Source organism: Lissotriton vulgaris, chromosome 2_1 (assembly GCF_964263255.1).
Source record: "Lissotriton vulgaris chromosome 2_1, aLisVul1.2, whole genome shotgun sequence".
NCBI lineage: Eukaryota > Metazoa > Chordata > Amphibia > Caudata > Salamandridae > Lissotriton > Lissotriton vulgaris.
Genome location: NC_141687.1, coordinates 593,159,981 through 593,183,521, shown reverse-complemented (window position 1 = coordinate 593,183,521; position 23,541 = coordinate 593,159,981). Strand labels below are relative to the sequence as shown.

The following is a 23,541-nucleotide window of genomic DNA, read 5'->3' as shown; positions in this document are numbered from 1 at the left end:
AAAATGGATCCTTCCTGAAGAGAATGAGTATGTCAAGTGAAAGGCAGACCACTTTTGCCAGGATTATTTACAGGTCTAGAGACACTTTTTCCACAACAATGACCTTGGGATAACTCCTTTTCCCACCATCCTAATACTGAACACCCACCGGCACTGCAGGCTTTTAATGCGCCCCAGCATGTCCAAGTGTCCAGCGGAGTACTGCTCGATTACATCCTTCACATCATAGGGTCGCAGGGTCTCCTTAAACTTCCTCTTTGCCACCAGGAACTTGAGGATCCTACAGGAACATAAGATCTCCTATTAGTAGGTTGCAGTCATATGCTTCAAATCAGTAAGACTGAAATGTATGTTATTGTCTGTAAAGAGGGGGAATCAACACATAATCTGCAACTGTGCATACCCATGCAGGACATATCTACTGAAACTGTGCATGCCGACACACCAGGTAGTATTGTTGATGCACAGCTGCTTGTTTACACTGGACATTTGTGCAGCTGCCCAGCATGGCGATGCAGAATATTGTACTATTGAAGCAACACTGCATGTCTATACAGAGAATCTGTGTGTCTACTGAGCATGGACACTCTATACATCTGTGCTGCCTCAAATGCACTTGTCCATGCAGATTTGCCGTTTTACTTCTACACCTGAATATGAAGACAACGACCTTTGAGCAGATAACATTTGCGGGGCTTTGACATGAATTCTTGGGATCTATTATTGCGGCTGCCTAGACTTAAGCCTGTATTTGACGACACATTGCGCTCAGTGATGACATTACTAGATTACTGGGATACATTAGTAAAAAAAATAAAAGCTATGATGACGTACCAGTCACCCGTGCCACCTGTTATGTTTAACCAAGAATTCCTCTTGGGATGGTCGCACAATGAAGCACACATAGAAACAGCAAAAATGAGGAGAAGCAAAGCATTTCTCTTCGCTTTGCCATGTTAAGACCAGGTTTTCCCCGGTCTTAATTTTGGCGCTGCCTCCTATTTACGCCACCCTTGTAAGTAAGGGGCAGTGTCAAAATCAACGCCCACCGCAACATTCATTGCCCATCCCTTTCACACTAATTATAGCATGAAAGGGTGCCTTATTTGCAAGGGGGCATTCTGCCACGTTAAGGGGCGTAATGTCACCTTGTGAATAAGGCGTTGCCCCTATTGCCACATTCCTGTGGCGATAGGGGCTTGCAAATATGCCCCCATGTCTTCAGCTGTGGCGCAGCAAGGGTGGGGGGGCAGCCTGCTCTTACCTGCGGCCGTCATTGTGTGGCCGCTGCAAGAATCGCCAGCAACCCCTGCTCTTACATATGGCCTCTACGGAGCAGCTGCGACAGGAACCACAACGGGCAGCAAACTGTCTGGGTATGCTACTGGTATTCAGTCATGTGGACTGAGTCTACGTCAGCCGGATTCAGCAGCTTTATATATAGGTAAACAGTGTAGGAAAGTGGGACTCAGGTACAAAGGCAAGTCCTTCAGAGTTTTGTTCTGGCTGCCCAGTTCTATATATTTGGTTGAAAATAAAATAAAAAAATCAAGAACAGTTTAAAGCAAAGTCTAAATTTACTATGAAAGTAAAAAAAAATGTTTTAAAAGAAAAAATGTGTGGACTACATCGAATTCCAGTTAGGACTCATAGTTTTATTATCAAAAAGGGAAAAAAGGGAAAAAGACAAAAGTATAACAAGGCAGGTTAATAAAGTATTAAGAATGGCACAAGTATTATTCACTGGAAGATCGGATAAACTATAAGATTGCCCAGAAATCCTACTACCTTCAGGTGAAGGAAGCCAAAAGGAACTATTTACAGGCAAAGATAGAAACTGACCAAAATAAGGAAAAGGAAATTTCCAACATTGTTAAATCTTTTACCCCTCCTTCGGCAATGAAGACAGAATCCCCCCACTCAGTCGATTGGACTAAGCAGATGGTATTATTCTTTCACAATAAGATTCCATTAATCCAAAAATGTTTCTCGGAAATTACTGAAAAGAACCAAGTGATAGAGCAACCATTGGTCAGAAAGGCTGACGTTCCGCTGACTCGTATCGATTACAGCTCCCTAAAATGCAATTAGCCGTCTCGCGCACGTACCTTAAAGGTCTCAGGTCTTGCTTGCCAATAGAACCCTGTACCGCAAAATGATTGGCTTCCCTTGCGCCCACGATTAAATTCACTGTAAAAAAGGTACCAAACTCCTCTCTCTCTCTACTGGTAAGGTTTCATGTATTTGAAAGCAGGTCAAAATCTTACCACTGTAAAAAAAACTTCTGCAGATCATAATGATCCCGCCAACTATAGGCTGATGTTTCTCCTTCCAGCAATCTCTCTAAAGCCTTAAAAAAAAATGTGAACAAAGCTATTTAAGATCATGCAGAAAGTTATAATCTGCTGCATCCGTCTCAATCGGGGCTTAAAGGCTAATTTTAGCACTGAGATTGCCCTGTTGGAAGTGACGGAGTATATCGGAGAAAAATTGGATCAGGGCGCTAGGGCCATCTTGATATTACTTGATCTGTTGGCAGCATTCGATACTGTCCCTCATGAGACTCATTGACAGATTGAGGAATCTGAGAATTGGCAGACAGCACTGGCCGGTTTGACCTCTTTTTTGAGGAACGGAGCCCAAGAAATATGGCTTCCCCCTTTTTCAGCCCTGTTGCCCTGTATGAATGTGGGAGTATCCCAGGGCTCTATTCTTAGCCTAACTCTTTTAACCTATGTATGTCCCCTTTGGCATCCTTGGCATAGGAAAATGGTGCTAGGATTATATCCTACGCGGACAACACACATCTGATTTTCACCTGCGAAAAAGGAACTGATTTTGACAGTGTTACCATCAGAGCATGTCTTACAAAGGTGTTTCAATGGCTCAAAAGAATCTGTTGAAATGCAATCCGGATAAATATGAGATTGTCTTCTTTGGCCAACCTGCAGTTAGTAATCAGAACGTGTGGTGGTCGCAAGAGTTATCGCCACGTCAGGAAGAACAGACATCTGTGAGAAACCTAGTTTATCTGGATAACGCCCTCTCCTTAAGGACCCAGGTCCAAACTCTGGTTGGCACCTGCTTTGGTATTTTGCACATGTTAAAAAAAATTCTGCCACTCCTAACAATAGATAACAGGAAAATAGTGGTCCAGGCCTTGGTAACGTCAAGACTGGACTACGCTAATATCCTGTATCTGGGCCTTCCTGGCTGCTTTATCCAGGGCCTGTAAGCAGTGCAAAACTCTGTGGCCAGGGCAATCTTCAGATCCAAACAAAGGTCTCCTATGTCCCCCCTCCTTAAATCTCTCCATTGGCGCGATTGAAAGAAAGGATCAAATTTAAAGCCCTTGTTGTTTTTTTCAAGGCCCTTCATGGAAAAGGTATTTTCACAGAACAAGGGAAAACCCAAAAGGAATAACACTAGGGTCCTTGGGCAGTAGTATATTTTACAGAACAGAGGACCCTAGTAATTTAGGGATCAGCGGAATGATAGACATATACTAGATAGTATATATGACTACTGTCCAGCCGGACAGAGTTTTTTTTATTTTTCAATTCTTCGGTTTAAGAGTGTGAATATAATATTTATACAAAAGTGGGCACAGCCTGTGACCCACAAAGGACAAGACAAAACATATGACAAAACAATTATGTAAAAGCGCACAAAAGCGGTCTGTACTATTAATCTGTTTTACAGACTAAAATTAAATCGTAGCAACCCATTGTTTTACACAGTATGTGAATTCCAACAAACATATGGTGCAATAAGGTCGACGGCGTTTCGATGCAATTACCAAATACATGCATCATCATCAGGACAAAAACTGGTGTGTCAAGTTTGTCTTGAGAGTTTTTTACAATATCATTACCCCTATGGCAGTTTACATAATGTTCAATTAACAATTAAAGAAAAAAGTGAAGAAAATGGGGAAGAAAATAGGAGAAAAACATAAACAAAGAGATAATCATTAGAGCTTGACTAGGCATAAGTACATTTTACAGTCCACATAATCTACCAGCAAAGGTGGCGAGGTGGTAATTACTATAAATTGAGCAGGTATAGACTGTGTGAGTTCTTGGCACATGCTTGTGACCATTCAGTGAGAAAATAGTGACAAATTACAGTTTGTTACAGTGTGGCTTCATGAGAGGGGACAGTGAGCGAATTGTGCGAGTTTCGACGTATTTGGTTTGGCCCATGCACAGGGAGAGACTCGACGCATTTAGTTTTGCACATGCAAGTGGCGATTTGCACTGATTGTCCATATTTCATGAAAAACGGCGCAGTGACTTTCAGCGCAATGTGATTCATTTAAAACCGGAAGAACAAAACCTTATTGGCACATACAAAAAGAGGAACATGTGATATTCGGCGCATTTAGTTGTATACATGCTTGTGATCTGGCATAATGGACTAGTGGCGATTTGCAGTAATTGACAATGTTTCATCAAAAAACGGCGCAGTGAGGGAACCTAAGCGCAATGTGATTCGTTAAAACAAACCCGATGCCAAAAGGGTTGTTCTTAAGTATTACCTTATGTAAGCATAATAGCAATCCTGGGGGTACTGTCATAGCGGTTAAAAGCTGTGGAGAGCCAGGGGCTATCTGTCAGTTTATGCCCAGGTGTGAGAGATTATGGTAATGTCTGCTCACATCGACTTCGCCGGTAATTTTATTGGGAACTAAGGGAAGGAAGTACAAGGATTAGCCGAGGGAATTGCAAACACGGCGGAGTACCTGGAAACATTTGCCGAACTTACTTGGAGTAATAGAGCGTTGCTCGTGTTCTCGGCGAGTCTTTAATCCATAATAGGATTTCTGGGGAGGCAGAGGGAAAGCATGGGTTAGGGCGCGAAGGGGGCCAGCCCGGCTGCGATTACACGGAGCGCGTGTGCATTACTTACGGTTCGGGCTATGCTTGATTGCAGGACAGGTGGATTCTGGCGGGGATCTCTTCCTGTCCGCTGGAGGACCCAAGTGGTTATAATAAAGGGAGGACTAACACTGAGAGTCCCTCGACTTTGGCGGCCATCTTGAAGTGGTCAATATGCTCGGTGGTGAACATAATTCCAATATACAATCAGTGTGCATATAATATGCGGGGCGGAAAGCGGCTCAGTGGAGCCGGCAAGGTCAATGGTATTAATTATACGACCATTATTGATCGAGGTTAAAAAACGGATGGTGAAAGTGAAGACGGACTAGTGATTATGACGGCCATCTTAGAGTGGTGAAGGCGAAGTGACCCAAGTGAAGTAAAGTGCTCAGTGACCAGTCTAAAATTATATCATAATATACATTTTGTGACAGGGACATATTTACAGTATTACTGGCTCAGTAAGGCTGGAACCCGAAAGTTATGCTTAAAGCAAAGAGGTCCAATCCTCAACTCTGTTGAGCCCCTTTCGTATGCTGTCTGTTCTCAGGATCCAGTGCAGCTCCTCCTTGTTTAAGATTTGCGAAATGTCTGCTCCTCTTGGGGGAGCCTTGACCTGTGTAATTACAGTCCATGTAAAGTCGTTTTCAGAATGCCCTTTTTCTTTGAAATGTTCTACCAGTGGTGCATTTGCAGTTTGACAACGAATTCGACTTCGATGTTGTCCCATTCGCAGCTTGATCTTCTGGCTGGTCTGTCCTATATATATCATCATGCAAGGACAAAAAATTGCAGACACTACATTTTGTGAATTGCAGTTTGTAAAGTGATGTCTCGTATATTTGATTGTGCCATAGGTGAATATTTTACCTTCTATGGTTGTTTCACAAGAAATACATTGACCACATTTGGCATGGCCTTTCAGAGTAGGTAAGTTCCGCTGGCCCCCTTCGCGCCCTAACCCATGCTTTCCCTCTGCCTCCCCAGAAATCCTATTATGGATTAAAGACTCGCCGAGAACACGAGCAACGCTCTATTACTCCAAGTAAGTTCGGCAAATGTTTCCAGGTACTCCGCCGTGTTTGCAATTCCCTCGGCTAATCCTTGTACTTCCTTCCCTTAGTTCCCAATAAAATTACCGGCGAAGTCGATGTGAGCAGACATTACCATAATCTCTCACACCTGGGCATAAACTGACAGATAGCCCCTGGCTCTCCACAGCTTTTAACCGCTATGACAGTACCCCCAGGATTGCTATTATGCTTACATAAGGTAATACTTAAGAACAACCCTTTTGGCATCGGGTTTGTTTTAACGAATCACATTGCGCTTAGGTTCCCTCACTGCGCCGTTTTTTGATGAAACATTGTCAATTACTGCAAATCGCCACTAGTCCATTATGCCAGATCACAAGCATGTATACAACTAAATGCGCCGAATATCACATGTTCCTCTTTTTGTATGTGCCAATAAGGTTTTGTTCTTCCGGTTTTAAATGAATCACATTGCGCTGAAAGTCACTGCGCCGTTTTTCATGAAATATGGACAATCAGTGCAAATCGCCACTTGCATGTGCAAAACTAAATGCGTCGAGTCTCTCCCTGTGCATGGGCCAAACCAAATACGTCGAAACTCGCACAATTCGCTCACTGTCCCCTCTCATGAAGCCACACTGTAACAAACTGTAATTTGTCACTATTTTCTCACTGAATGGTCACAAGCATGTGCCAAGAACTCACACAGTCTATACCTGCTCAATTTATAGTAATTACCACCTCGCCACCTTTGCTGGTAGATTATGTGGACTGTAAAATGTACTTATGCCTAGTCAAGCTCTAACGATTATCTCTTTGTTTATGTTTTTCTCCTATTTTCTTCCCCATTTTCTTCACTTTTTTCTTTAATTGTTAATTGAACATTATGTAAACTGCCATAGGGGTAATGATATTGTAAAAAACTCTCAAGACAAACTTGACACACCAGTTTTTGTCCTGATGATGATGCATGTATTTGGTAATTGCATCGAAACGCCGTCGACCTTATTGCACCATATGTTTGTTGGAATTCACATACTGTGTAAAACAATGGGTTGCTACGATTTAATTTTAGTCTGTAAAACAGATTAATAGTACAGACCGCTTTTGTGCGCTTTTACATAATTGTTTTGTCATATGTTTTGTCTTGTCCTTTGTGGGTCACAGGCTGTGCCCACTTTTGTATAAATATTATATTCACACTCTTAAACCGAAGAATTGAAAAATAAAAAAAACTCTGTCCGGCTGGACAGTAGTCATATATACTATCTAGTATATGTCTATCATTCCGCTTCATGGAAAAGGAGCAAGCTATCTTTGCAAACGAATTAACCACTACATTCCAACACAATCTTTAAGATCTTTATTTAATTATATATGTATTTAAAAGGTTTTATATAGCGCTGGCTAGACCCAAGGTTATCAGAGCGCTTTACAATAGTTAGGTGATGACAAAATATTGCAAAATAACATTTGTGCAACAAGGTAAAAAGAAGGACAATTTGAGCAATATACAAAGTTCAGTATTAACATGGGTTTATAGATAACAAATAACAATTGGACCGTAGGCAGTATTGAATAGTAAGATTAGAGTGGATGTTAGGGGATGAGGGGGGTGGGAGTACAAAGTAGGGGGGAAACTGAGGGGGGAGATGGAGAGGGCGATAGAATGTGGGAGTAGGAGGAACTCGAGGGGGTAGGGTAGAAGTAAATGCAGGAATGGTAAGGGGGGGAAGTGAGTCAGGTATAATGTAGCTGAAACCTAGTACCGTAGGGGGTGGGATGTGTAACCGTGAAAAGGTGGCAATGATTAAGGACCCCAGTATCTGTTGAGAAGGTGCAGCCTTGCCCATACTGAGGTACTGAGGTACTGGGTTTTTCAGAACCGGTACTAATCCGGTAACCCAGCGGTGTCAGGGCAACACCCAAAGACCCCGGATTCCCCTGTCTTGGCAAACAGAGACACAGGATACTTCTTGATGACGTCAAAGACCAAAGTTTATTGGTTGCAACCAGGGACAGAGATCTACGAAGTACACACGGGTAGTTCGTCAGAGACTGCACACTTCTATGAACGAAACACTGTCTTTTATGCCGAAAATTACGCCTCTGGCAACATTACAATTTACATTTGGTGCATACAAACTGACCAATAGCAACGTAGCATTTCAAAAGTAGCAAATGACGACAGGCAAAAACAATCCCCTTTTCCGTTGTCCAGCCCACCGAAACGATCGCACACATGCTTGGTTTCCTGTTCGATCAGGCCGGACAAACCCATCATAAACCCTTCAACCCAGATCGATGAACATATCGTAAAGGAAGGCAGAAACAGATGGAAAGGAGACAGAGGAGGTGGGAACGGTGTGCCATAAACTCGGACACGTCCTGCCCTTTGATCTTTATCAGGCCAGCTGCTGCACAAGGAACTGGCTCAGCGGGATTCACCCCAGGCGAAGAGTCAGTTCGGCCAGGTCAACCAGAAGTCAGCTAAGGCATACGTGTCAAGGACTCTCTCGGCCACAGTCATCAGGCCTATGTTAGGGCAACCACACAAAATGGCTGCCATATACAAAATGGAACCCAGAGGTTCAGACTAAATCCTCAAATGCAGAGTGTTCTCCTATATCGAGTCATACGAAAACACTCAGACACGTTACACTCGCCATTTGCGGTCTGTAGAGACCAAAATCGTCCATTTCCGACGATCTTCATAAATCGGGTTTCGGAACTTTCGAACCCAATTCGGAACCACTGAACCACAGTACCCCCAAAGCACGTCTGGCCCGGATGGGCGGCAGGTCGTTTAGTTTCCTGGGCATAAAGGCATGGAACAGACTCCCTGCTACACTGAGTGCCATCTCAAAACTTTCAATTTTCAAGAAACACCTAAAAACGTGGCTTTTTAAAACTTAGCTGTGTAGCTAGATCCCTGCCATACGTTTCTGCCAGCCCTGGGACACTCTTATTTTGAGTAGCTGTCACGCTATATCAAATGCTTTCATTGATTCATTCAATGTGAACGTGTGTATGGGAGGGAGCCCAATGGGTCGAGGTGGGTGGGGAGTATTTTGATCATATTTCCAACCCAAATGCAGAAAATAGAGCGGGAGGGATGGGGATGGGCAAAAAAGCAGTGGAAAGAGAGAAAGAAATTCATGGCAAGCTAACCTCCAGAAGGGCATTTAAAAAAAAACAGAAACAAAAGTGAAACATCAGCCAGTGACAGGCCTGTGAGGAATGTGGTTGTAAAGGGGAAAAGGATAATCCTTGTTAAAAAAAAAAAAAATCCCGAGAACCAATTCTGGAGATACCTTAAAAACATGCACGAAGCAATTTCTTAAATTAAAATACTTTATATGAAAATGATCAATGCCATGTTTTTCTATGAAATTACATACAACGCTCTGGCGGGCAGTGATGCCTTAGTTCTCATTAAAACAGCAAATTAAAGGGCTGACCATTTAATCTTACGGGAACCCTGGAAAGTAGGTATGGCCTGTAAAACATTTCCCACAGCAAATCTCTGTATTTTACAGAAGCCACCGTCCTATTATTACCATAAACATTATTTATGCTGAAATAATTTGCAGTTTTGGTGTATAGTATATTAAAAATACTCCTCTAACTAATGAGAGCCAATTGTATTAAATATATTAACAGTTTTACTCAAAAAACATCTCTTGCAATGCACCTCAATTGTTTCCGATAACACCCTCTGCTGTTCCGAAACTGGGATGTCATCGCAGGTCTACCACTGAACCGCAAACCTTACCTATGGCACCATCTGAAACAATAATCTCCTCCCCAAATGCACTTCAGTCTTGGCTTTCCCCCGCCACTGTTAATCTAGTACTAGGGCATACACACTGCTCTGTCAATGGACTTCATTCCTGAAGTGCAGCACCTGCTGCTAATTCAGAACTGGGACCCACATGCAGCTTCAGCAATGCACATCAATCATTGGACCCATTCACAGCTCTACCAATGCATCTCAATCCTGACCTGCAGCATCCACTGTTGTCATAGCTCTGTCAATGTGCCTCAACCCTGACCAGCAGCATTCAATAGTAATACAGTCTTCAGGCAATACACATCCATCCTTACCTGGTGCACTGGCAGCAAATCCGGTGCTTGGATCCACTCACAGCTCTGCCAATGCACCTCAATACTGATGTGCACCACCCACTGTGTATATGATGCTGCCAATGCATCTCATATCTAACCTGCAGCATCCACTGTTGGAGAGTACTGGGGCCCACACACAGCTCTGTCAATGTACCTCATATCTGGCCTGCAGCATCCACTGTTGGAGAGTACTGGGACCCACACACAGCTCTGTCAATGCACCTCATATCTGACCTGCAGCATCCACTGTTGGAGAGTACTGGGACCCACACACAGCTCTGCCAATGCACCTCATATCTGACTTGCAGCATCCACTGTTGGAGAGTGCTGGGGCCCACACACAGCTCTGTCAATGTGCCTCAACCCTGACCAGCAGCATTCAATAGTAATACAGTCTTCAAGCCTACACATAGCATGGCAATACACATCCATCCTTACCTGGTGCACTGGCAGCAAATCCGGTGCTTGGATCCACTCACAGCTCTGCCAATGCACCTCAATACTGATGTGCACCACCCACTGTGTATATGATGCTGCCAATGCATCTCATATCTAACCTGCAGCATCCACTGTTGGAGAGTACTGGGCCCACACACAGCTCTGTCAATGTACCTCATATCTGGCCTGCAGCATCCACTGTTAGAGAGTACTGGGACCCGCACACAGCTCTGCCAATGCACCTCATATCTGACCTGCAGCATCCACTGTTGGAGAGTACTGGGACCCGCACACAGCTCTGCCAATGCACCTCATATCTGACCTGCAGCATCCACTGTTGGAGAGTACTGGGACCCACACACAGCTCTGTCAATGTACCTCATATCTGGCCTGCAGCATCCACTGTTAGAGAGTACTGAGACCCGCACACAGCTCTGCCAATGCACCTCATATCTGACTTGCAGCATCCACTGTTGGAGAGTACTGGGCCCACACACAGCTCTGTCAATGTACCTCATATCTGGCCTGCAGCATCCACTGTTAGAGAGTACTGAGACCCGCACACAGCTCTGCCAATGCACCTCATATCTGACCTGCAGCATCCACTGTTGGAGATTACTGGGACCCGCACACAGCTCTGCCAATGCACCTCATATCTGACCTGCAGCATCCACTGTTGGAGAGTACTGGGACCCGCACACAGCTCTGCCAATGCACCTCATATCTGACCTGCAGCATCCACTGTTGGAGAGTACTGGGACCCACACACAGCCCTGCAAATGCACCTCAGTCCTGACCTGCAGCATCCAATATTAATACAGTCTTCAAACCTAAATATAGTATGCCAATGCACAGCCATTCTGATTTGCAGCTTCTTTTAGTTGTCCAGTATTGCGCCCTCCACCACACACATACAGCTCTGTCAAAACACCTCAGTGCTGTACTCCCTCCCCCCATTTCTCAGTAGAAAGCCCCGATTGTACATAGTTTACATTGGTGCTGTCAGGGGCTGCCACTGACACTGTAGGGAGAGGGGTGCCTATAATTAGTTTTGCATCACCAGCTTGTGTCTAGTAATTAGCTTGGTGCTCGCAGGACAAGGGGGCGTGGGGAGGCAGCTCATTATAGCGTCATGGCGCACAATGATGGATAGCCTCCAGGCGCCTCGTCAGCAAACTCAAACACAGCGAAAAAGGTGTCCTTTGTTGCAGGAAATGCTATCTGAGACGAGCAGGCTCCGGAAGCCCGTCAGGGAATTCCACGAACCACCTCTCCCCAGCTCCCTCTCAGATTTTTAGCTCATGTTAAGTGGCAGTAATTAGCCATGCAAAGAGCAACTTGCTGACACGGCGCTGTGCCAGCAATAGATGCATATTTCCTACGAACACACACACACAACTGGCACCATATTGCCAGCCTCTCCAACGAGACCAATGTGCGAACGGACACCAATCTGCACTCCACTCCAGCGACAATACTGGTGAGCAAGCATAACCTGTGTAAGGAAGTTTAGACAAATTTGGTAGCTTAAAAACATTACACTGATAGCAGTGTGAGGAGCTGGCACTGGTGAGCAGGGTGAGAAGCTGGCAGGCACCGGTTCACATTCGAGAAAGTACCAGAACTGGACATTGTGTGAATATTACACTGGTGTGCAATCTTATATTCTATTGCAGAATTGATACAGTGATGCACACGTTGTGGGGCAATAAAGCGCATTTTCAGATGGGAAGCCGCGACACCCCAGTAGAGTGGGTGGTTGGCAGAGTGTTTTATTTGTTGTGATCCTACGTGGGAAACATTTTGGTGTCATTTACCAATGAAAAAAGAGGTACTTTTATTTTGGATTGGGGTGCAGAGTGATGGAGAAGGAGGCGTAATAGACAGGTGTGCAAAATATCACTGTACTTACCTAGCGGTTATAATGTATTCTGCAGGTTCCATGTTATGTTTCATAGTTTCTGTAAGGCTAGAGGCGAGGGAAATAAATGTGCCTGGGTGGTCTGTGTTATTAATAGTCCAGTTGGAGAGAGAGCACGGGAATAAATGAATAGACAGCTACGCAGCACCAGCATAGCCAGAGGGGCAGAGGGTTCTTTATGCGTGTAAGCCACAAAAGAGGGATAATTAGAGAAGTTTGAGTAATCCATATGGCAATATGCACAAGACAGAGATGCTGTTAAATAATTACAATGATGCTAAGAATGGAAGGCGGTTTCACGAGCAGTTGCCATGCACCAGATTTGCCTCGCTATGTAAGCATGAAAAGTCAAAAGTGAGCAATGGATTACAGTTTGGTATATTAACCTGAACGAGTAGCGAGAGAATCAGCAGTCAAAACTGTCACTTTCTGCTGGAGCAGACCATCAGGATTCAAATAATTGTAGTCCATTATTCACTTATGATATTCTGGAAACTTGGTTTACACAAATTGCCGTCGATATACCTCTTACTACTTATTCTCATTAAGGGTAACTGCTTCCCAAAGGTCTATGGGCACTGTAATGATGAAAACCCTCTAAAAAGAAAGGGAGAGAAGAGGGATGATTGTTTCTGAGCATTCTCAAAAGAGATAAGGAGAAATCTGTGACTTGATTAACTTGTTTGGAAGATAAAAGGTTCAGGGCAATAATGAAGCTTTGCCAATTTTTGTCTGATTTGAATGGCATTGGCGAAAGGCCCAGCTCCAGAGACCACCAAAAAGATGTTGATTCAATTGACTGTTGTCCAAAGAGCACTACTTCTTTTTTGTCACTATTACATTTCAAAACAAATGCCATCGAAACCATAGTCTACTTCCCTTTACACCTTGGCCTTTTGAGTTGACCTCCAAAATCCTGTGAATTTCTGTCCTTGAACTTTTTGAGTTCAAGCCCTAGATCCTGTAGAATTCTGCACTCTCTGGGCTTTTTACAAGCCCAGTGCACCAGCAGAACGTCACTTCTATTGGCATTGCAGTGGTACACCTGGCTCATCCTTATCTACGAGGCCTCGTAAAGCTACCCTGCATGGTTTTTCATGGCCTCATAGATATGTGTGAGACAATGCAATGCATTACCTCACACTGCGATGGGAAACACCTATGGCATTTGACATATTCCCACATTGACAAGATGCTTTAACCCTTTCGCTGCGGCGGCTATTCCACCGCAGCGCTAACGGGGCGGGGCGGCCGCGCGGCGGCCGCATGCTGGTGACAGAACCGCTCCGTCACCAGCCGCGGTTGAGCTGTGCTGGTGATGGAGCGGTTCCGTCATGACCCGCCCCGCTCAATACAACGGCCGCGTAGGCGCGAAATCAGCGCCGAGCAGGCGCGGCGGCCGGGCCATGACGGAACCGCTCCGTCATCAGCACAGCCCAACGTTAGCTGATGACGGAGCGGTTCCGTCATCAGCAGGGGAGGGGTTGAACCTGGGAATGAATCAAAAGCCAATTCCGCCCTAGGGTTGTTTAAGGGTTGTTTTTGTGTGGGAAGGTGTGCCTTCCCCCACAAAACAACCTGACTTCAAATGCAGGGTTTGCAGACACCCCTGTACCATGGTGCGAGGGTGCCTACGTTTGTGCATGGCAACTATTAATGTGCAAGTACAGTTGATGAGTGCCGCAGTGATAGATACAGCACAGTTTACCGATAGAATATCGATGCTAAAAACATTGATGTAGAAAATATCGCAAAAAATATAGAGAATGCATAAATATCGACTCCCTATACTTAAACAGGTAAGTACAAAAATATAGATGTAAAAAATATCGATGTAAAAATATAAATAAAATAAAATAATATATATTAAATTAAAAAATATTAATATTATCTTTAACACAATTAACTTAATTTAATATAAAGTTCAACTAAATATAAAAAAATAAGCCTAATTAAAAAAATAAACAAGCATAGAATAACTTATACATATATTTACTTTAAAATAATGTATTAACTATTATATTTATTTAATTTTTAAACGTTTAAATTATATAAAAATAAAATATATACATATATCAATAATTTAAAATTTTAAAAATGTTCTATAATTAATTTAAAAAAAATTCTATTAAAACAAAATTAAAAAGTAAATGTCTCAATACAATAAATACAACAGTAGGCAAAAGGTTGGATAGCGAAAAAATTAAATTTACTATTCCAACTCCAGTGAGTGCAACAGTAGGGAAAGTGTTGGATAGCAGAGGGGTAAACATTACTGTTACCCCTCCAAAGAGTGCAACAGTAGGGAAAGTGTTGGATAGCAGAGGGGTAAAATGTACTATTCCCACACCACTGAGTGCAAAAGTAGGGTAAATGTTAGATAGCAGAAGAATTAAATTTACTATTCCAACTCCAGTCAGTGGAACAGTAGGGAAAATGTTGCAAATCGGAGCGGTAAAGAATACTATTCCAACTCTAGTGAGTGGAACAGAGGGGAGAGTGCTGAATAGCAGATGGGGAAACATTACTATTCCCACTTCAAAGAGTGCAACAGTAGGGAAAGTATTAGATAGTGGAGGGGTAAAAATTACTATTCCCACTCCAGGGATTGAAACATTAGGGAAAGTGCTGTTCCCACTACAAAGAGTGCAACAGTAGGGAAAGTGATGGATAGCAGAGGGGTAAAAAGTACTATTCTCACTCCAATGAGTGCAATAGTAGGGAAAATGTTGGATAGCAGAGGGGTAAAAATTACTATTCCCACTCCAGTGAGTGCAACAGTAGGAAAAGTGTTGGATAGCAGAGGGGCAAAAATTAATATTCCCACTTTAAAGAGTGCAACAGTAGGGTAAGTGTTAGAAAGTGGAGGGGTAAAAATTACTATTCGCACTCCAGGGATTGCAGCAGTAGGGAAAGTGCTGGATAGGGAAGGGGTAAAAATTACTATTCCCACTCCAGTGAGTGCAACAGTAGGGATAGTATTTGATAGCGGAGGGTTAAAAATTACTATTCCCAAACCAGCGAGTGCAACAGTAAGGAGAGTATTGGCTAGCAGAGGGGTAAAACTTACTATTCCCACTCCAGTGAGTGCAACAGAAGGGAAAAGGTTGGATAGCGGAGTGGTAAATATTACTATTCCCACTCCTGTGAGTGTAACAGTAGGGAAGGTGTTGGATAGCAGAGAAACAAAAATTACTAACATTTAAGCTGAAAACAATTAAATAATCTTAAAAATAAATAAACACTATTTTAAAAGTACACAATTAAATATATTAAACATATAAAAAGAACACATATTATAATTTTTTTTACATATAACAAAAAGGTACAAATATTAAATGGAATAAATTAATAAATACATTTATAAACAATCATTTAAAAGGAGCAAATGTTGAAAAACAAACAAAGTATTTAAAACATACTATTAACACCACAAAACACACCTAAAATGAATTACACAATTACCATATATAATTACTAATTAATTAATTTAATTACCAACTAATTATTAAATAATTAATAATAAATTAATTTACACATTCAACAGTATAATAGCCCACTTAAGCAAATATTAATAAATAAAAATTATTTAATAAATTTTATATAATTAAATTACATCCCACCCTATTCCTCGATAAACCCACAACCCGCTACGGAACTAAAAATGCAAAATTCAAATAAAAAAAATTGATAACTACTAAAAACTTTGAACTCATATAATAAAAATACAAACAATTCTTATACAAAAAAACAAACATCCCACACATATCAAATGTATATTAAAATACATAAAATTAATACAAATTTGATATTTTTAACAACTATATTTTTGAAAACAATACTTAACACTTCGATATTTTTTAAATCGATATGGCTTACCTATAATCGATATTCTTGACCCACGATATTTTTGCCACAATATTTGTGCAATTCAATATTTTTTACTCATTATTCTGTCTCTGCACCACACAGCACATTCCAGTCCTTTTCTTTTGACATAGGGCAGCGCATCAGGAAGGCTTGCAGCATTGTCCTACGCCAAAATGTTGTAAATAAGCCCCTCTATATTTTAATTTTAAGAGCAACTTTTATATCCTAGACATTCTCCACCATTTTTGCATGTCTCCATCGGAAAACTATCAAGTGTGTGGGTGAATTACATCCTATGCCTGCATCTACAGATAACACTACACGTTTATGAACTTTTTTGCATCTGAAATATTTTTTTAAATCCCCAACTTTTGACTTTGTAAAAAGTTCAAAGTTTCCCAATTTTCCTTCCCAAATGCAATGATTTTTCAAAGAGAGAATGGTCGTTAAATAGAACTAGCTATGCCAAAAATTATGTATTTGATTCAGGCTACAAGTATACAATGGGCATACTTACATGCTTGAAATTTAATATGTGCTTTTTCTCTGGAAGTTTATATTTTGCAGAGATTTTCCATCCACAATGCAAAGAAAAAGCCTCACCTAACTAGGCCAGCTCTAAAATAGCACATCATTTGTCTTTAGGTCTGGGTTTTGTCAGCCCATATATCTACAGACCTACTGCTTCAAATACAGTAAGAGAGAGATTTGAGCCTCCTACCACGTTCTGCCATTGGCTTGCTTCATCAGCCCCTTTCAGCAATTGGCTTGAGACTTTGTCAATCACGTTTTGGCTCAGCCCAGTTCAATATTCATCTCTCACCCAGGTATATTTGCTGTGTGAATGTAACCTTCCACCTCCTCTTGAGTGCTTACACTAAACCTCGCAAACGAATATTTTACAACCACAGCACTCTTAGGTCCACTCCAGCTCGCTTTAACGTGCTTATTTATGCAGCATGTATTATCATATTAAACCGAAGCTATTAGCTGGAAGAAATGTTTTTTTGTGTGCCGAAATTCCACACAATTTGAAATCTCGATCAAAGTGAGAGTCTGCTTTAGGCAAAGCATTCCTCTGCAGAACAACATTTTCCGTGTTGAATAAGTATATAATATGCATTGCATATTGAGGAAAAATGATTCTTACTTGTATGCCCTGAACGCAAAAACTTGGCAAACTACGTGAAATTGCAAAGTTTTCCGAAGTCCTTCCCGAAAATAGCAAAAAAAAACGACCCCGAATCTACAGCAACCTTTATAAGCTCTCAGTAAGTGTACCGCAATGAGTCACCTCGAGGTCAAATTGGTAGGCCATCAAAGCAGGTGACCTGAAATTGGCTCCTATTCCCTCCCAATTCTCTTGAGGTGAAGAACATTCAGCGCGGGCCCTTAGACAAGCATCTAAGTATCAAACGGAGATGATAGAGTCAATCTCTCTTCCACAATGGTTCTTGTGACGTCATCAGGACTCCGTTGCCGCCTACTTTCTCAGCAAACAGGAGACTGTGATAAATATGCGTCAAGCACGTGCTGCTCGTTCACGCTGCTGTTCCAGGTGTGATGGATACTCTAGGGGGATTTTAGGCACTCTCTCGGCGTCAGCTCCCGGGAAACAGAAAGGCAAGTCTGCAAGGCCAGCTTTTTCCTTTTATTTTGTGCAATATCGCAATATAGACCTGCAAAAATGTCACGATGTGAAAAGGGATCGGGGGCTTGGAGGCGCAGGGTTTAGTGCCCAGCACAGCCTAAGGCAATTCTATAAGTTTCCAATCGATGTAAAATGCTTCTAATCTACTAGGGAGGTTTCATACCCCCAATTGGACTGTCAGGAGGCGCCCCTTTGCAATGTGGTTGAGAAAGGGGGCAGGGTCTCTGGCGACTACTCCAAGACAGGCCTTTTTCTTTTATTAAGGGAGGGACGCTGCCCTATCTGGGACCATTTGGGGTCAGCCTATTTGGCAATAGAGGATGTGGGTTGTGTGCCCCCCGCCTTCAAGGGACCCCTTCCGCCGCTGTCAGTCTTTAAAAAAAAAAAAATTGTAACGGGCGAGGGAGGACAATTTTGGCCCAGGAGACCCCATCCTTCGCAGCCCGGTCTATTTGCAATAGGCAAGGGGGGCCACATAGCCCCCCTCCATGGCCTGATTTTGACCTCAGGGACCCCATCCTCCTGCTCCTAGTCTTTTTAAAAATTGAATATCAGGTAGGGGAGGAGGGCTTTGTGGCCACCGTCCCGGCCGATTTTCAGCCCATGGATCCCATCCCTTGGGGCCCTGGCCATTTCCAAATGGGGCAGCCTCCGTCCCCAGGCTGATTATGGCCCTGGGTACCCCTGCCCATGGGGCCCGTGTATTTACCCTATGTGCTCAGTCTGCATTGGAACTGCTGGCGGAGGCTGAAGGCTCCCACGGTCGTTGTCGGTTCCAGGTCTCCTGCGTAAGCTTGTATTGCTTTCAGACACCAGGAGTTGCTAAACATGCGGCTCCCTGTGTCTGAAAGCAGTTCATCTGTTTCTTTGCTCGCTAGAGGGTGAAAAGGAATGAGACAAATTCTCTGCTTCCAGCAAGTGAAAGCATTTCTCTGCTCTCGCTTGCTGGAAGTGGATTGTTTGCTCTGACTTGGAAGGAGCAGTTAACCCTTTCGATGCTGATGACGAGCTCAGCTCGTCATCACCCACGGGTGTCGTGTGCTGATGATGAGCTGAGCTCGTCATGAATAACTGACATCCTGAATTTTTCAGCACAGGACGGGAAAACTGCCAGCAGCCATGTGGTTAAAGCTCCTGCCAAGCCACAGTAAACAGGTATGTACCGGGGGTGGGCACCCCGGGACATAGCAGGAACTGTTCCTGAGGGGTGGAAGTCCCCAGGGCCATATATGCTTCATGACGGGGGCTCTGTAGCCCCCTCCAATGGAAAACTTTGCCCTGGGAGGTGGCTGTCCCTGGGCTCTGTAGGGGCCCGGATGCCCCAGTGAGGTAGTGGTACATGGGGCTATAGGGCCCACATGGGCCCCACTGAATTTATTTCACATTTGGCCTTGAGAGGTGGCGTCCCCATGGCTCAGGGGTTTGCCCTTGTAGGAAACCCCTTCATAAATGAAAAACAGTGACCCGGGGAGGTGGTGGTCCACGGGACTTTTATAATCCTGAGGAGGGGGGCACCAGTGTGCCCCCCTCCTTTTTATACCACTTCATCCCATAGGACCTGGCCCACCCAGATGCTAAAGATTGTAAAAGTGAAGGAGCCTGTGCTTTTTTTTAAAAAAAAAAGAAATTTGGTGGGAGCTGCGGATCCAGCTTGACTCCACTCCTTCTAAAAATGTTTTTTTAAATGCTTTTTGGCCCAGGTGGAGTCCCTGTGGGACCCCCTCATGAGGTCTAGTGGGTTGGGGTATTCCTACCCTGCCCCCTTCTCTTTTAATAACATTTTTTTGTGGGACTAGGCTGAAGCCTTGCCCCAAGATGTCTGCCAACACTTCCTGATTTGAAGTATTGGCAGCCAATCAGATCTCAGTAGGAGATAGCCTTTGTGTCTCTTTATATACAAATTTAAATTTCTTTTAATAACTTTGCAACTACTGAACAAATTTACACCAAATTACAAACAAGCACTTCCCTGGACCAATATCTACATTCCTGCCAAATTTGGTCTAATCCTGTTCAGCAGTCCGGGCTGTAGCTGTGTCTAAAGTTCCTATGGCCATTAACACGGGGAAAACATGTTTTTGCCCCTCCTATTTTTTTTGGTCCCCTTTTGATGGATCACCACGAAACTCTCAAGATAGCAGCTGATGTGAGCGTCATATTAGTTTTGAAAATTTCTTTAGGATTAATCAAAAGGCGCCAAAGTTATTGGCAAATAAAAAGAAATGCTCTTCCTATGGAAACTAGGTCCTAACTATAACGACCTACTGGTGACTGCCAGTAGGTAAGATGTATATATATATATATATATATATATATATATATATATATATATATATATATTTTTTCACTGCTGATGACGTGACATATTACATCACTCATGACATCGTCAGAGACATCACTCATGACATCACTGATGACACCAGCCAGTGAATATGTGTCTTTCTTTAAAATTAATATGCTTAATATTTGTATTTGTAAAGGTTGATGGAAGAATAAATGGTTAAATAAGTGTGTAAATGGATGTTTTTTTTAAATGATTGGTTAACTGCCTTATTAAGTGTATTTTATTGAATACATATATTAGCGAGTAACTTTTAAATATTGAAATATATGTATCAGTGTTTCACTTTGTGTATAAGTAGCTGCATGGGTTGGTGACTGACTCACTGTTTGTATGTGTTTTGAAGACAGCATATGTGCAGGACTGTATGCGTGGATGAGTGTGTATATGTGTGTGTTAGTGAGTGAATGACTGTCTCACTATTGTGTTTTTTAGTAACAACATATATTTTACTCTAGTGTATGTGAGTTTTGATGTATGTAAGTGAGTAATATGTGAGAGTAAGAGATTGTGAGAGTTCCTGTTTAAAAAAGTATATGTTTATATAAGTGATTGTTTAAGAGAGTAAGTATGTGTAAGTTTCTTTAGAAGTAAAGAGGTAGTGTGTGTATAATTTTATATGCAAATAAATGGATGTTCAATAACTTATTTGCATGTGTGAGTATGTGTGTGAGTAACTTTTGGATGACTGTCGGTGTATAACAGGATGTATAGATGTATCACTACATATGATGAGTGAGTATATGTATGAGTGACTATAGAACTGTTGGTAAATGAGTGGATGTGTATATAGATGGTGGAATTAATGAATTGGTTGTTGTAACTGGTATGGGTATCTCCATTTTTTTGAAAATTTTAGTTTCTATTTTTGAATATCTATTTCAAGGGTTACATTACACTAAAAGGAGGTCTGCCACTCTGTCACAAGGATGGTGTCATAAGTGATGTCATGAGTGATTTCACTTTCCAGCTAACTATAACTGGTGTGAAACCTATGGTTTTTTCAGTGAATTTAATAGGTTTTTTAAATGCTAATTCCTAACTATAACTGGCGTGAAACCTATGGTTTTTTCAGTGAATTTCATATGTTTTTTAAATGCTAATTCCTAACTATATGTAGGGCCTCAAACCTATGAAATGTAATATTTTTTATAATGAATCCTATATTGTATATTTATATAATACAATTAAAAAAAAAATTTGCCCCGGTGTGCGCACTGGAAAACGCATTTTTCCGGAGCACCCCGGGTCGCGCACCGGTGAGCGTCCCGTTAGCGCTATTGCCGCGACCGAAAACATCATGATGTATTGCGTAGCCGCGTCCGCGAAAGCGCACCCGGAAGTACTCGAGCGAATACGATCGTGCAACGTAAGCATCTGATGCGCTTACGCGCACGCGCCCCGTGGTGCGCCGCGTAAGCGCGTCGGGTCATGTGACCTGAAAATAACACTTTTTATTTGTGCAGAACAGTTTTGGTTTCCAAATGATGAAAGCCCGGGTCATGTGACCTGAAAATAACACTTTTCATTGGTTCAGGACAGTTTGTTTTTTCCAAATGATGAGAGCCCCCACCTTTTTTCCTTATTCTGACTTTGTCCTTTGACTGAGGAAAACCTGTTTGGAGATATAACAGAAATATTTTGTACTTTAAAATGGCTACAGTAGCAGCAGCAGCTGGAGCATCTGCACCACCACCACCACCACCAAGAGGACCACCACAACATCACATTGGTGGTCAAGAAGAAGAGGAGGAGGAGGATGAGGAGGAGGGGAGGAGGTGGCTGCCAGAAGACAATACCCCATACAGGCCAAGGCAGCACATTGTATGGGAGTTTTTTTCTATCCCAGAGGGCAAGAAGAAAGTCAATGCGCCAAAGGTGACTTGCCAAATCTGTGGCATTGAACTTTCAAGGGGGAACCCTAACAAAAAATATTAATTTGGTAATAACACCATGATAAGGCACATGCAGCGCAAGCATCCCAACAACTATGCTGCCGCAGAGGTGAGAGAACTGGCCAGTAACCCTCCCCAATCTTCACCCAGCACCTCCAAAAGAAAGCAACCCACTCCATCGGGACCAGAAACAAGGGAGAAGATCCCTTGCATACAACAACGGTTTGGTGAATTCAGGATCACATGTATTTTTTGTGGTAAGACCATCTCCTATGGTGAGCAGAGCATAAAGCTCATCCTCCTTACTGGTGACAACCACAATTGCCCCAAAAAACCCTAATATTTTCCTGATTTTTTTTTGCTCCAGTTGAGCCATTTTCAATTCCCTGTTTTTTGTTTCTCCCTATAAAAATAAGAAAAAAAATATAAAATAGTTCATAAAAGCCAAAAAAAGTACAAAATGTTCAAAAAACATTAAAAAATATAAAACAACAAAAAGAAGAAAAAAAACAGTTCTTTTTAGAACTACCTCCAAATTATAAAAAAAGGCTACATTTTTTAAAAACTCTATCATTCTTTTATCCTCATGGAACGCTTCCCGGTACGCTCCGCGGTGCGCGTACCAGGCGCTCCCCCCGCGCAAATAAAAAAAAACTTTTATTTTTGCCCCTCGGGGCCCTTTTATAGCCCCCACATCAAACTTAGGGGGTAGGGGGGTCTACTCTGTCCCCTCATGGTCATTTCCCCCTTTGTTTTTGCCACCTCTTGTGTCTCGTTGCTACCGAGACGCCAGATGGCGGCCGCTCCGGACTGTTTGGAATGTTGGCAGACACCCAAGAGCCAATCAGCTTTCCGCAGGCGAACTCGCGTAGCGCGCTAGTTAGCGCCCCGGTGCGCGTACCGGGGAGCGCTTATAGATATATATATTTTTTTGAACCTAAATTACTCAAAATCCACTGGAGCACATATCTTGAGACATAGCAAAGGCACATCGGGCTACCAGTCCCTCCAATTTTGCCAAGTTTGGTGGAAATCCATTCAGCCGTTCGGGCTAAAAGTGAGGTCGACCGCCCTATGGAAATGAACATGGGGAAAACACGTTTTGGGACCCCCCTTTTATCTCGGCCCCCGCTTGGCAAATCCCCCCCAAACTTTCAGGGAAGGACCGGGGTGCCGCGAGGCAAATTTGAGGAAATTTTCAGGCAGATTCATCAACCGGCGGCATAAGAGGTTTTTTTCGATGTGCGCGGGGGAGCGCCCAGGTACGCGCACCGGGGAGCGTACCGGGGAGCGTACCATAGGGAAAAAAGAATGACAGAGTTTTTTAAAAATGTAGCTTTTTTTTATAAATTGGAGGTAGTTCTAAGAATAACTGTTTTT

The 23,541-nt window shown here is 42.8% G+C and overlaps 1 protein-coding gene across 3 annotated transcripts in view; it reads right to left on the bottom strand.

The window, feature by feature from the left end:
* Positions 1-23,541, bottom strand: part of KCNQ4 (potassium voltage-gated channel subfamily Q member 4) — a 1,014,801-nt gene that overhangs the window by 28,912 nt on the left and 962,348 nt on the right. For all 3 annotated transcript variants that reach the window (XM_086955633.1, XM_086955634.1, XM_086955635.1), the window contains one exon: positions 149-280. In XM_086955633.1, the coding sequence (XP_086811759.1) occupies positions 149-280 (132 nt within the window). The remainder of the gene's footprint in view (positions 1-148; positions 281-23,541) is intronic.